We start from the raw sequence: 12,903 nt of genomic DNA, 5'->3' as shown, positions 1-12,903 counted from the left end.
TAACACATTTATGTTAGAAGAAAAGGTTTTCACAGTTACTATATAGACAGCATTTTGAATTTTTAACTTTTCATATTTTAGTTTTAGATAATTTTTTATTTTGGCAAAGTAATATCCCATAAATTACAGTAATTATTATAAATGGACTCATACCGAAAGTCCCTTTATTTTATAGAGACTAGAAATGAAAAATCACTGCTATCAGTATAAATAATGGCTATAATATTAATAATAATAATCTATGTGCGACATCAAATTAGGCACAATATTACCAATACTAGAAAACAATCCGCAACATATGAAATCTTAATATATCAATAAATACACTCTCTATCATTAAGTATACCCACCTAAGTAATTTTAGCAATTTATAGTTACAATTGATAATTTCTGGAGTGAACATAATTATTTTATTAATGCTGCATTATTCATTTTCCATCTGAGGCTTTGAAGTCACATTATTACATTTGGAGTTGACTCTTTTCATACAGTGAAGGATTGTAGCAGTGTGGCTTTAAAAAAAAAGAACTTCAGTTGTAAAGTTAAATACGGACAAATGGGCAAAAAACATTAACTCTATACAACAAATGCTGACTGTATCCAGACATGCATTGATTAAACAGAGTTTCAGGTTTTATGCAAGCCTGACAGCTGATAGATTTTGCTTTTGATAGAACATTTGTAGAACTTTTGTTCTGTCCATTGTTGTAAACCATTTTTTCCCTCAGAATTGTGATCTATTTTGTGTTCCTTTTGCCATGTACAGTAAGCCAATTGTGGGAACAGACAAACGCCTCCCTGGTCTAGGCTTCTTTGCTTTGGATGGGATTTCAGAACCTATCTTTAAAGACAACTGGAACAAATAAGCCTCCTAAAGGAAACTACTGGGAAATTAGGATGTGATAAGAGAAAAATACTTAGCTTAAGTGAGTTACAATGGGAAGTCTGATGAGTTTCCAGTTCCTACACACCACTTTTAAAATGTAAATTAAACTTTTTTAGAAATAAATGGTTCAGTCTTAGTATTACCTTGTTAATGCAGCAAATGCCATGATTAGAAAGGATTTCAGCAAATGTATAGGTTTCCTGCAGAGATGCAAAGACCGTGATTGACAATTTCCTAGTTCGACAATTCACCACTGCATGTCCACAATTAATATCCTCTGATCAGCACTTGACTGTGCAGTCTGCTTATGGGAGGGGAGAAGAAAAAGGAAGTTAAATGTATAGTTTATATTATTTTTATTTTTTTCTGCATTTATACTTTATGCCTCAGTAAACTATGAAGTAAAATTGTTAAAAAAAAAAAACTAGAAAGCTACTAAATATTGAAAAAATTGACTTACCTCCTCTCATAGGCAGAATTCATAGTCCACCAATAATAATAAGAATTACTGATGTCACCAGCACAGTGCATGCTGGGGCATCTCTTTAGAATGTAAAATCTACAATCAGGAGGTTATTCAGTCCTACATGTGAGAAATTAAAAATACCTATTTTGAGACTTGGAGGAGCGAAATCACATGACACTTCAGAATTAGAAAGATATATAGCAAGGAGATGTGTACCTCATCAGATAATGTATGTAAGGCTTTCATCCACTGCAGTAAGCATTTCCCTGATGCAAAACTTTTAGAAATTGTAGGAACAATTCTCAAGACTTTAGATGTAATGTCCTAGTAGGACCCAGAACTCATTAGATTGCTTTTTTGATTTACCCAAGTAGACAGATTGGGCCCTGAGTCGCATACTGAAAAATGTCATTTCCCCAGTACCAGAATCCCTGCTGGAAATGACAGTTAATCAAGACTGTATGAACTCTTATTACAGATGATAGGATCAAGCCTGAAAACGCATGGAGACTTTTACTTTATATTTCATTTAACTTGGACAATGAGCCTTTCCTTTGAATTGGCCCATCATATTCCCACTCAAAAATCTCTAACTAGTTCATTACCTTTCCCCATTTACTAAAGTGTTTTAATTATTAGGATGCAAACAGAGCTTCTGCTACATGTAATCCAAACTGTAACACCATCAGTATTTCCTTCCTCCATTGTAGTGTTGTTATTTAGCACGAACAAACAGCTCCTGTGGAGAAGAAATATCAATAAGGCTTGCATATTAAATATTATACACTATTTCTAGCCTGATCTTTGCATGTAAGTGATAAATCCAAGTTTTTCACCAGAAAACTGAAAGTGGCTACAAAAGCCGTAATATGCTATCAGAATTAGAAAAAGCAACATGTTTTCTGAGATAGTGATTTTCCCCTTTACTTCAAAAAGCACCCATGTGCTGAAGTCTCCTTTGATGCTCATATGGGCTCTCAACAGCACCAAACTTTGCCCAACTGAGGGCTGCAGTGGCAGCTTATCAGGAACCCATGAGCTGCACACATTTCCTGAAAAAGGAGCAAATTACAGCTGCCTCATCTTTAATATATGTGAGTCATCTCTTGATGCAACACACCATCTTGATCCAAGCTGCCAAACTTCAGCTAATAATACATTTGTGTTATATGCCAGAGAGGAATGGGAAGACACAACCCTGGACATTTTTAGATGTAGGTTCTAGTTCTGGGTCTGCCACAGAATTTTTATGTAAGCCTTGAACAAGTAACTTAACATCTGTGCCTCAGTATCCTCATCTGTAAATAATATTTATCTCAGGATATTGTGAGGCTAACTATTGGTCTTTGTAAAGTGCTTTGAGGAAAGATGCTGAAATAATTTTTTTTAGATCTGTTCACCTATAATCTCTGCAAAAACAATGAGAAGTCTGGTGACACCTTAAAGACTTACAGATTTATTTAGGCATAAGCTTTCATGGAAGCTTATGCCCAAATAAATCTGTTAGTCTCTAAGGTGCCACCGGACTCCTCATTGTTTTTGTGGATACAGACTAACACGGTTACCCCCTATACTATAATCTCTGTGTATTTCAATTTGATTTGCGCTTTGATGTTGTTAGTCCTACTTAATAAATAGAATTCTAAAAGTTTGAGGTGGAAAAGACCTATCCCATCATCAAGTCCATTTCACTGCCAATGCAAAATTGTTTCCATTATATCTTTTTTAACCTGGACAATGAGCCTTTCATTTTAATGGGCCCATTATATCCCTGCTCAAAAACTTCTGACTACTTCACTGTCTTTCCCCTTTTCCATTTTCTAGTGTTTTGTCCAATAAACTTTTAAGTGTACCAGGCAAAGAGACTTCCTCCATTTCTTTTGGGACACTATTGTTTTAATATCATAGTGCTAACGCACCTCTAATTTGCTGCCCACAGTCATCCCTAGTACTTTCAGCATTAATGCTTTTCATATTTCTCCACCACATCAAATATCTGAGCTTTATATTATTTTCCCCAAAATACATTACCTTGCATTTCTCAAATTAAATATCATTTTGCTATTTTTGGCCCATTTTAAAAATATTTCTAGGTCTCTTCATGTTACTTCTTTGTCCTCACTAGCATGTGCATCTGCTCTCAATTTAATATCAACTTTGTTAGCATGATTAGTATTCTCTTCAGGATTATTAACAAAGGTTTAATATAAGATCATACCTAATAACAATTGCTGTAGTACCCACTAGACATCATCTACCCAGTTGATACATTGTTACTTATTCTTTCGTCATATTATTTCACTAGGGACAGACATTAGTTAGACTTACAGAGCAGTAATTTGTCCTAGGATCCAGATCATATGGACTGACTAATTTGCATATGTTCACATTTATCAAATATTCTCTTAGCTGATCTTGTTTCTTTAGGTATTTTACAAAATCTCTCTTATTTTCTAGCAGTCTGATCCAGCTGCCATTGTAGTCAATGGCAATCTTTCCACTGACTTCTGTAGCAGTTGGATTGGACCCTAATTGTTTGTTTCTTTTCTTTATTATTCTGGTTTACAGACAGATTTTTTACAAAGTGTTAATTATCTTAACCCTTTTCAATCATTATTAATCTAAACATTAAGTAAACCCTTTTTAATGGACCTACTTTCTCTCTACTGTTTTTTTTTTTTTACACTGGCATATTTGCAAAAGCCCTTAAATACTTTGGCTAACAATAACCCATTCTTACATTTTGCTACATTTGGGCCTGATTCTGTTCCCTCTGAAGTCAAGTGGGAATAATATAAGTATCTTCCTCTAAGTCTTAACTGTTTCTGAGTATTTTTGTTTGAGTACGTACCTGCTTTTCCATTTGTATTAATTACCACCATACTTTCTTAACATGTTCGTATTAATATTCTGACTTCTCCTAATTTCCTGTTAATTTCACTCAGTGACAATGTTGTTTAGACTGAATTTTGAAATTGACTGCTTATCCAACTAAACACATAATACACACTTTGATTTTGCTCTTTTTAATGTAAAGGTTGCTACTGGTCTTTAGAAGAATAATGTGTGAATAAATAAGACAAGAAATGTGTGCACAAATTTTAGGGTTACATAAATTAAACAAACTTAAAGAATTAAATCATCCTGTTTTTTTCTATTTTTTGCCAAGTCCTTTTCAGCAATTAGTTCTTCATGTCATCATTCCTTCTTTAAACCTATGATTTGCTACATTTTTATAGATTTTCCTTTATGTCTGAGTTTAACATGTATCTCTTTTTTCTTTTATTAGAGTATTCAAATTATAAGGCAACATCCTACCACTATCAGATTTTTATTTATTTTATACCTTTTTTGCTTTCTACCTAGGTGAAGTTTGTTCATCTTTTGGTTGTTAAATTAATTGTATGAGTTATTTTCACCAATTGAAAAGCAGAGTGCAAACAGATTTAAAATACTGTATTACCTTTTAAGAAAGATTGATTAAAATTGATAATGTATCTAATTATTGTATTGCTATACATATTCTCACACAGTTTCCACTATTTTCCTTTTATTTATATGCTAGGTCGTTGTGAATGCCCTCTTAGGAGCAATTCCATCCATTATGAATGTGCTTCTTGTTTGTCTTATATTCTGGCTAATCTTCAGCATCATGGGAGTAAATCTGTTTGCTGGCAAATTCTACTACTGTGTTAATACCACAAATGATGAGAGGTTTGATATCAGCCAAATCAACAATTATAGTCAATGTGAGGACCTCATAAACAACAATGAAACTGCCAGATGGAAAAACGTTAAAGTAAACTTTGATAATGTAGGACTTGGCTATCTTTCTCTGCTTCAAGTAGTAAGTGACCACTCTTTAATATGTTTCGTATTGTTTATTTGTAGTAAAGAGTAATTTCTCAATGTTTTTGTCACTAAGTTACCCTGTCCTACACTTAAAAAAAATACTTTGTTTACTACTGTGCCATGAAAATCCTTACATATGGTAGGAATGCTGAGCACAATTTTTAAAAAGACAGATACATACAGACTTACATATCTGGCTGTGGAAGAGATCTCGAGCAAGCAGAAATGGACACTCACAATACTCATTGTCTCTCCCTTTACATACCTGGGACTCACTTCCAGCTTGCCAGTTCAACTGGCTATGTTGGCTCCCTGTATTATGGAGAGCACGTTTGGCAAGTGTATATGCTATTGAAAGTATATGGCTAAAATCACACATCCAAAAATAGAATATAAAGCAAAACTGAAGGGTACTGAGATGTTCTGGAAAGGAGTAGTGGAACTGAGTGGCAGTGGTGCGGGGTCCCTTTGAGGAAGGATGGGAGGCTTCAATACATGACAAGAAATAGGAGAGCTGATTGGTTGCCTAGTTTGCATGACCAGAACTTGCTGGGACACGTGAGAGGAGGTGGTGTTTCCAAGGTTCAATGAGGAGCACTGGGTGTGGCTTGGACTCTGAAGCACCACCACTTTAACTTTTGAGGATGTCATTTGTTTTTTCTTATACTTGTACCCTTGCTTTAAAAAACAAGTTTAAAAATACATTCTGTAAACTTATAAATAGTAATCCTTACTCATTTCCACAAGACCCGGAATCACACCATTTCATGCAAACATGTTTATCACCTCTTCGACGCATTTTGGTCTGCTTTGTTTCTGCTTGACAATTCTAAAAGCCCTGAGAATCTATCAATTCAAATCTGGAATGTTTTCTTACTTTAGGCTCATATTGCCATGACTAGTACTTCTCCCTTATGGTGCAAGTTTGGGGGACATAATTCACCATATATTATAAGTTACTTTATCTATATTTACCTCTTGTAATTACTGGTAGCAACCCATCTGTAGCCATCGCAGGATGAATTAGTTACTCCTGATCTAGAGGTGAAGTCATTCCCATGCACTCAAATGAGTAACCTATTTAAGTGTCCAGCATGTGGAGCAATTGGTCTCTGGGCTTAACACACACACTATCCATGCTTCAACATGCTTTCTCTTTCACTGCAAGGAGGATGTATGGTGGGGTTGCTGCAGAAGAGGTAAATGGGCCCTGAGCTATGCAGGAGTCATGTGGCGTAACCATTGCTACTGTTGAGTGCATAGTATGTTTGAGCACCAGAACTGGTGATGTGCAGAGTGTGTTTTACAATCATGTATATACAGCTGTGACACAAAGTATAACTATGGATGTATTCAGTATAATTATAATATAATAAAATATGCGGTCAGTTAAATGCAATACCTAATCTTTTACTCTAGAGATAATATATCTATTAAAAATTCTCATCTAACTACACACTATCAGAAATAAAAATGCATTTTGTGGGGGGAGGGGGATTATGGTTTATATGATGTAAGCACTGCTCTTGATTTCACAGTTAAGGCTGAGTGTCTTTTACACTTAAATATCTATCTATATCTAGCTATATATATGTATGTGTGCATATTTATTATACTGACTATATCCCTGGTTATTCTTTGTGTCACAGCTGCATACACATGACTGTAAACACACTCTGTGCACATACACCTCTACCCTGATATAACGTGACCTGATATAACACAAATTCGGATAGAACACAATAAAGCAGTACTCCGGGGGGGGGAGGGGCTGCGCACTCAGGCGGATCAACGCAAGTTCGATATAACGCGGTTTCACCTATAACATGGTAAGATTTTTTGGCTCCCGAGGACGGCGTTATATCGGGGTAGAGGTGTATATAGATATTTCAGTGCTAAAACCAACTCAGCCTTAACTCTGAAAGTCAAGAGCAGAGCTTACATCATATAGACCATGATACATCCCCCCCTACAAAATGTATCTTTGTTTCCAATAGTGCATATTTAGATGAGAATTTTTAATAGATATATTATTCCTTGTAGTAAAAGATTAGGTATTGCATTTTGCTGGATTGCATATTTATTATAATTGTTTACAATTCTTGTATACAAAAAAAACAAGATACAAGGTAAAAGCCAAATATTAATCTTGCACTATACCAGTATTTTAAAATGAATATGAATATAGTTTGTCTTCAGTTCATAAACAGTGTCTCCAATTAGTCATTTTCGAGGAACAGAAGTTAAGCACATGTGTTCTGTTTATAGGCCACATTTAAAGGATGGATGGATATAATGTATGCAGCTGTGGATTCTCGAAATGTAAGTATAGAATCATAGAATCATAGAATATCAGAGTTGGAAGGGACCTCAAGAGGTCATCTAGTCCAACCCCCTGCTCAAAGCAGGACCAATTCCCAGCTAAATCATCCCAGCCAGGGCTTTGTCAAGCCGGGCCTTAAAAACCTCCAAGGAAGGAGACTCCACCACCTCCCTAGGTAATGCATTCCAGTGTTTCACCACCCTCCTAGTGAAATAGTTTTTCCTGATATCCAACCTGGACCTCCCCCACTGCAGCTTGAGACCATTGCTCCTTGTTCTGTCATCTGCCACCACTGAGAACAGCCGAGCTCCATCCTCTTTGGAACCCCCCTTCAGGTAGTTGAAGGCTGCTATCAAATCCCCCCTCATTCTTCTCTTCTGGAGACTAAACAATCCCAGTTCTCTCAGCCTCTCCTCATAAGTCATGTGCTCCAGAGGCATATCCAGAAGTATATTCCCTGGAGCCATTGTTTTGATTGTGTGAACTCTGTGATCCCAGTAATGTAACTGATACCTTACTTGAGTGACACTGGAAATGAGATAACATGGAGTTATATAGTTCCATCAAGCAGAAAAGGTAGCAAAGAGCATGAAAATACAAAAGAAAAGGAGATCAATGGAAGATCCTTTAAGGTCCCATATATTCTGTGGCACAGCAAGACCAAATTCCACAGTAACTTTAACTTATTCTTTTGTCATGAAATACCCTTGGCTCCTAAGCAAACACTCAAAAGGCTATGACTCATGCTTAGAAACACTCATTGATGGAAAATTTTTAGGAATTATTTGCAACAATGATTATTTTCAAGGATAAGGTTGTTTTCCAAGCAGCTTGGCTCCACTCCTCAGGTCTCAGTTCCTGTACTGTTCTGTGCTCCACATAGCTGATCAGTTTATCCTTCTTTCTCCCTCTGCTCCCAGGCTACAAGCTGTGCTCCATTCTGGCTCCCTAACTTCCTGCTCCCTTGTTCCATGAAACTATGCAGGGAGTGTGCCCTATAATCCTATTAAGTCCCCGTTAATAAATGGTAAAAAAGGGGCAGTTGAAGGGAGGTCTTGGCAGGAGGTCCTAGCTATATTAAAATGCAAGATTCTATGGCAGAATTGGTGAACTCCATGGTATCTTGGAAAACATCAGATTGTTTACCATTGGAATTGCAGAATCCACAAGAACCTGACGGACAAGAATGGAATGGTTCATACCTCTTAGAGCAGGGGTAATCAGTTATTTTCTGTCAAGGTCCAAATTTATTGGTCAAGGTCCAGACTCCAGAGAAAATAATACAAAAATAATAACAATAATAATAAGTAAATAAAAAGTTTTCAAGGTCTGTTCAAAAGCATCTGGCAGTGTCCATTTGGCCTGCGGTCCACCTATTGACTACCCTGTCTTAGAGCTATTGTTTCAGGTTGTCTACAGATTGAGGCAGGTGACACAGTGTTCATTTACACTCATTTAACATTTTTAAGGTTTTTCCAACAACCATCAGGGCTAGAAACTTTATTTTTTAATGAAAGCTCAGAACAGAGTTCTGGAACAGAGTTCTGTGGCAAGGAGGTGAATTCTGGGGCTTCAGAATCAGAGTGTATGGAGCCTAGTTCATAAGGCGCATGAGTCCGAATAATAGAGCCTTAGGCTTTATATAACAAATAAGGCTTTTGACACACAGTGTTCACCCTGATACTGTAGCTTGACATTTGTGCATGTTTTGTAGGTATTGGATCAGCCTAAGTATGAGGACAACCTGTACATGTATCTTTACTTTGTCATCTTTATCATCTTTGGATCATTCTTTACCCTGAATCTTTTCATTGGTGTCATCATAGATAATTTCAACCAGCAAAAAAAGAAGATAAGTATTTCGTCACTGTTCTGAAAAGAAAGCTAAATACAAAAATATTGCTTGTTTTGGTGTCTACCATACAATGAATTACTGTAGTGACTTCAGGTCAGAAAAATATTATACTTTTTACTCTTTATGATTAACATTTATTATCACTTGCTGTAACACGCAGTATGTAATGTAAACAGGTTTAACTATATTCATTCCATTGCAGGATGGATGAATTAGGAAAACCATACACATGAGCATATATAACCAAAATAGAAAAAGAAAAAAGATAATCAATTTAAAGGTGTTGTATCATAAAAAAAAGGCTAAAGATTTAAATGGCCAAATCAAGCAATAAAAAAAATGTTGGCTACATTGCCTCCATGTCTGAGAACTCCCAAATGTAGACATATAAATCATATTTGTAGGACCATGTTATCCTTCTTTGTACGGTATTGAGTCTTAATTTTTGCTGCAGTGCTGAATAAATACTATTACTACTTGAGCTACAGGATTAAATACATTAGCCGACAGCAGGAAAAGGCTATTATCCCAGATGGGGAGGAAGGAGTACTGACTCCAAGGGTTTGTTGGCATGGGGGGAACGCAGTCAGACTTAGCTCTCTTTGCTGGCCCACATTCATCAGTTGGGGGAGCTCCTGTCCCATGTGGTGACCCTGTGGGTGGAGAGGTGCTGAGACCATGTTGTGCTAAGTCTAGGAGGGAAGGGAGTCCTTTTCACCCCTGCAACATTCCACTATGCCTTCTTTGGCAGCTCCTGGGTGTACCCAGTACAGTATGTGTTGCTGCTTTAACAAGGGCATGAACCCAGTCATAGAATATTCATATTTACTTATTATTTAAGCATTTTGCCAAATTTTTCCTAAGCAAAAACAAGAGAAGGGAAGTTGAATTTTTTAACAATTCATGTCTGGGCAAAAGCTGAGGGACTTGCATGGGACAAAGACAAGGTACATCTGTTGCCTGAGCGCATTCCCCCTGGAAAACATCAAAGGCCTACTGCAAACACTGGACATTTGAGAGCTTCTCAAAGAAAAAGTTGCAAAAATCTTTTGGAATGGAAAGTGTTAGGCAACCTAAATTCAGGAGTTGCTAGCAGCTCCCCATACAATGACAATAAAAATAAGAAGAATGAGAGAGCAAGCCAGTCTTTATGCCCATTCAGTCCTTGGATTCTGTTGAGACTCTGAACAGGAGTGATAATACTAATTGTGATGGTGACTGTAGGTAATCAATGGAGGTACACGGTTGTAACTAGTTTTGATCTCATTTCTTTACTTTGGAGGCCAAGACATCTTTATGACGGAAGAACAGAAGAAATATTACAATGCAATGAAAAAGCTGGGTTCAAAGAAACCACAAAAACCTATACCTAGGCCAGCGGTAAGAATGAAAGTATTTCCCTCCCTCCTCCCCACACTGTTTAAATAATGTATTGGGTTAAGTTGTAAGCAAGAAAAATAATTGACCTAAAGCAAACTTTTTCTCTCTTTAAATCCAAATGAATTTTCTCTTTTGTATTCATTAATCTCCTTGGTTGTGGAGGACCCTTCTTTTTGCTTTGAATTCTCACTCTACATCTGTTGGAAGACTAGTGGGATTGAAGGTTGCATCCTTCAAACCACTGATCTGTCTAAAACAACTAACTTACAGCTCGAGTACTGTGAGTGCCAAAGGTGTCAAGGCCTTAGGAAGGAATCCTCTTCTCGGGCCAAGAGTGGCTTTGCAGCTGTTCTGTGGCAGCTAATCTACATGTCTCTTACATGCCTGTTCTTGGATATAGAGAATTGGAGTATCCATGAAATGGTGGATTCTCGGCCTCTCTCTTCCCCATCCTCCATCCTGTGCAATGTCAATTAGGAAGCAACTAGAGTACAGCTCTGCATTCCTCAAAGTGTTCTCCCTCCCCATGCAAAGGACCTTCAATTCCTGTTCTGCTCCTTGTGCAGTGGAACCATACTGGTTCAGCTGTCAGCATATCTTCAACAGCTGCACAGATGGAAGAAGGATTTTCTCTAGTGAATGTTTTTTTATAGTTAATTGAGGCTGAAGATCTTATTAGTGGTACAAGAAGTATTTCTTAGGGAGGCTGTATTTTCTTTAGCTCTGAGACCTGTATAGGTTTTCAGGGAAGGGAATTGATGTCCGTGGGCAAAAAGCAAAACTTGTTTGCCAGTTTTGCCAAAGCTAAACATTTTTTTAGTCTGCTGTATCACTAAAGCCCATATATTAAAATGAATGTCAATAAGACAACCAAATCTTGTAGCTTTGAAAATCTTCCTTTCAATATGCATAAGTAGAATCTTTGGAGGCCTAACTACTGAATTTGTGTGGGCAAATGTCTATGTATGCACAAACAAGTGAATGCATATTAAAAGGAAGCTATCTTATGCAGTCCTCAGGGTACAACTAATAATAATAGTAATAATAATACCTAGGTCCTATGTAGTTAGGCTTGGAAAGATCAGATTTTTATTGGTAAATGTCGATTTCACTGAACACACATAAACCAATGAAAAAAAAATTTTTTTTTTCAAAAATTTACCGATAGGCAAAGTAAGAAAAACACTCCTTGAGAACTTATTAGAGTTTGATTTGTGGATAATTACTTTGTATATTTTGATGTGATGTTGACAATTTGTGTTTTAACAGTTATCAAACTTCAATTTTTTGAATCTCAATGTCTGCTGTCATTAAATAATTGTCTGATTCTATTGTCTGATCCCCCAAAATTTCCTATGACTGAAAATTTAAAGTGATAAAAATTGAAAAAATGCTTAAAAATTAACCTTGATGTTATCTGTTGAAATTATAAAAAAAATAAAAATCAAATTTCACCAAGTCTATATATAGTGCTTTTCATTAGTAGATCTCAAAGTACAAAGGAGGTCGGTATCATTATCCCCATTTTACAGATGAGGAAACTGTAGATTTAGTTAATTATTTGTAGTCATTTGGGAATGAAATTTATACACAAGGTGTATGCATGATGCATTCTTTTTTACCCACAGAACAAATTCCAAGGCATGGTCTTTGATTTTGTGACAAAACAAGTATTTGACATCAGCATCATGATTCTTATCTGCCTTAACATGGTCACCATGATGGTAGAAACAGACGACCAGAGTGATGAGATGCAAAATAATTTATGGTGGATTAACCTTGTGTTCATTGTCCTTTTCACTGGAGAATGTATTCTGAAACTGATTTCTCTTCGTTATTACTATTTCACCATAGGCTGGAACATTTTTGATTTTGTAGTTGTCATTCTCTCCATAGTAGGTAAGTACAATTCACTTTCAAGAAGGGACTAGAAGAGTAGAAATTGAACATTTGTTTTAGGAATTTAAGTTCCTTAACATTTGACTTGAAGAGAGTCTGATTCTTTAGTTTGCCAATGTCTTATTCCATACTGTGCATGAAATAAAGGAACTGTGTATTAAGAGTTTTTATACCAATTAGATTTGATTGATTGTCATTTTCAGTATCAAAAATTAGACCGTAGATTTACCAACCTTCCAGGA

The 12,903-nt window shown here is 36.3% G+C and overlaps 1 protein-coding gene across 1 annotated transcript in view; it reads left to right on the top strand.

Moving 5' to 3' along the window:
* Positions 1-12,903, top strand: part of SCN2A (sodium voltage-gated channel alpha subunit 2) — a 121,089-nt gene that overhangs the window by 103,530 nt on the left and 4,656 nt on the right. The window contains exons 22-26 of the mRNA XM_054044442.1: positions 4,918-5,199; positions 7,473-7,526; positions 9,242-9,379; positions 10,658-10,762; positions 12,391-12,661. Of these exons, the coding sequence (XP_053900417.1) occupies positions 4,918-5,199; positions 7,473-7,526; positions 9,242-9,379; positions 10,658-10,762; positions 12,391-12,661 (850 nt within the window). The remainder of the gene's footprint in view (positions 1-4,917; positions 5,200-7,472; positions 7,527-9,241; positions 9,380-10,657; positions 10,763-12,390; positions 12,662-12,903) is intronic.

This window comes from Malaclemys terrapin, chromosome 11, assembly GCF_027887155.1.
Source record: "Malaclemys terrapin pileata isolate rMalTer1 chromosome 11, rMalTer1.hap1, whole genome shotgun sequence".
Taxonomy (NCBI): Eukaryota; Metazoa; Chordata; order Testudines; family Emydidae; genus Malaclemys; species Malaclemys terrapin.
Note: the sequence above shows the minus strand (reverse complement) of the source record. Positions and strands in the feature narration are given on the sequence as shown.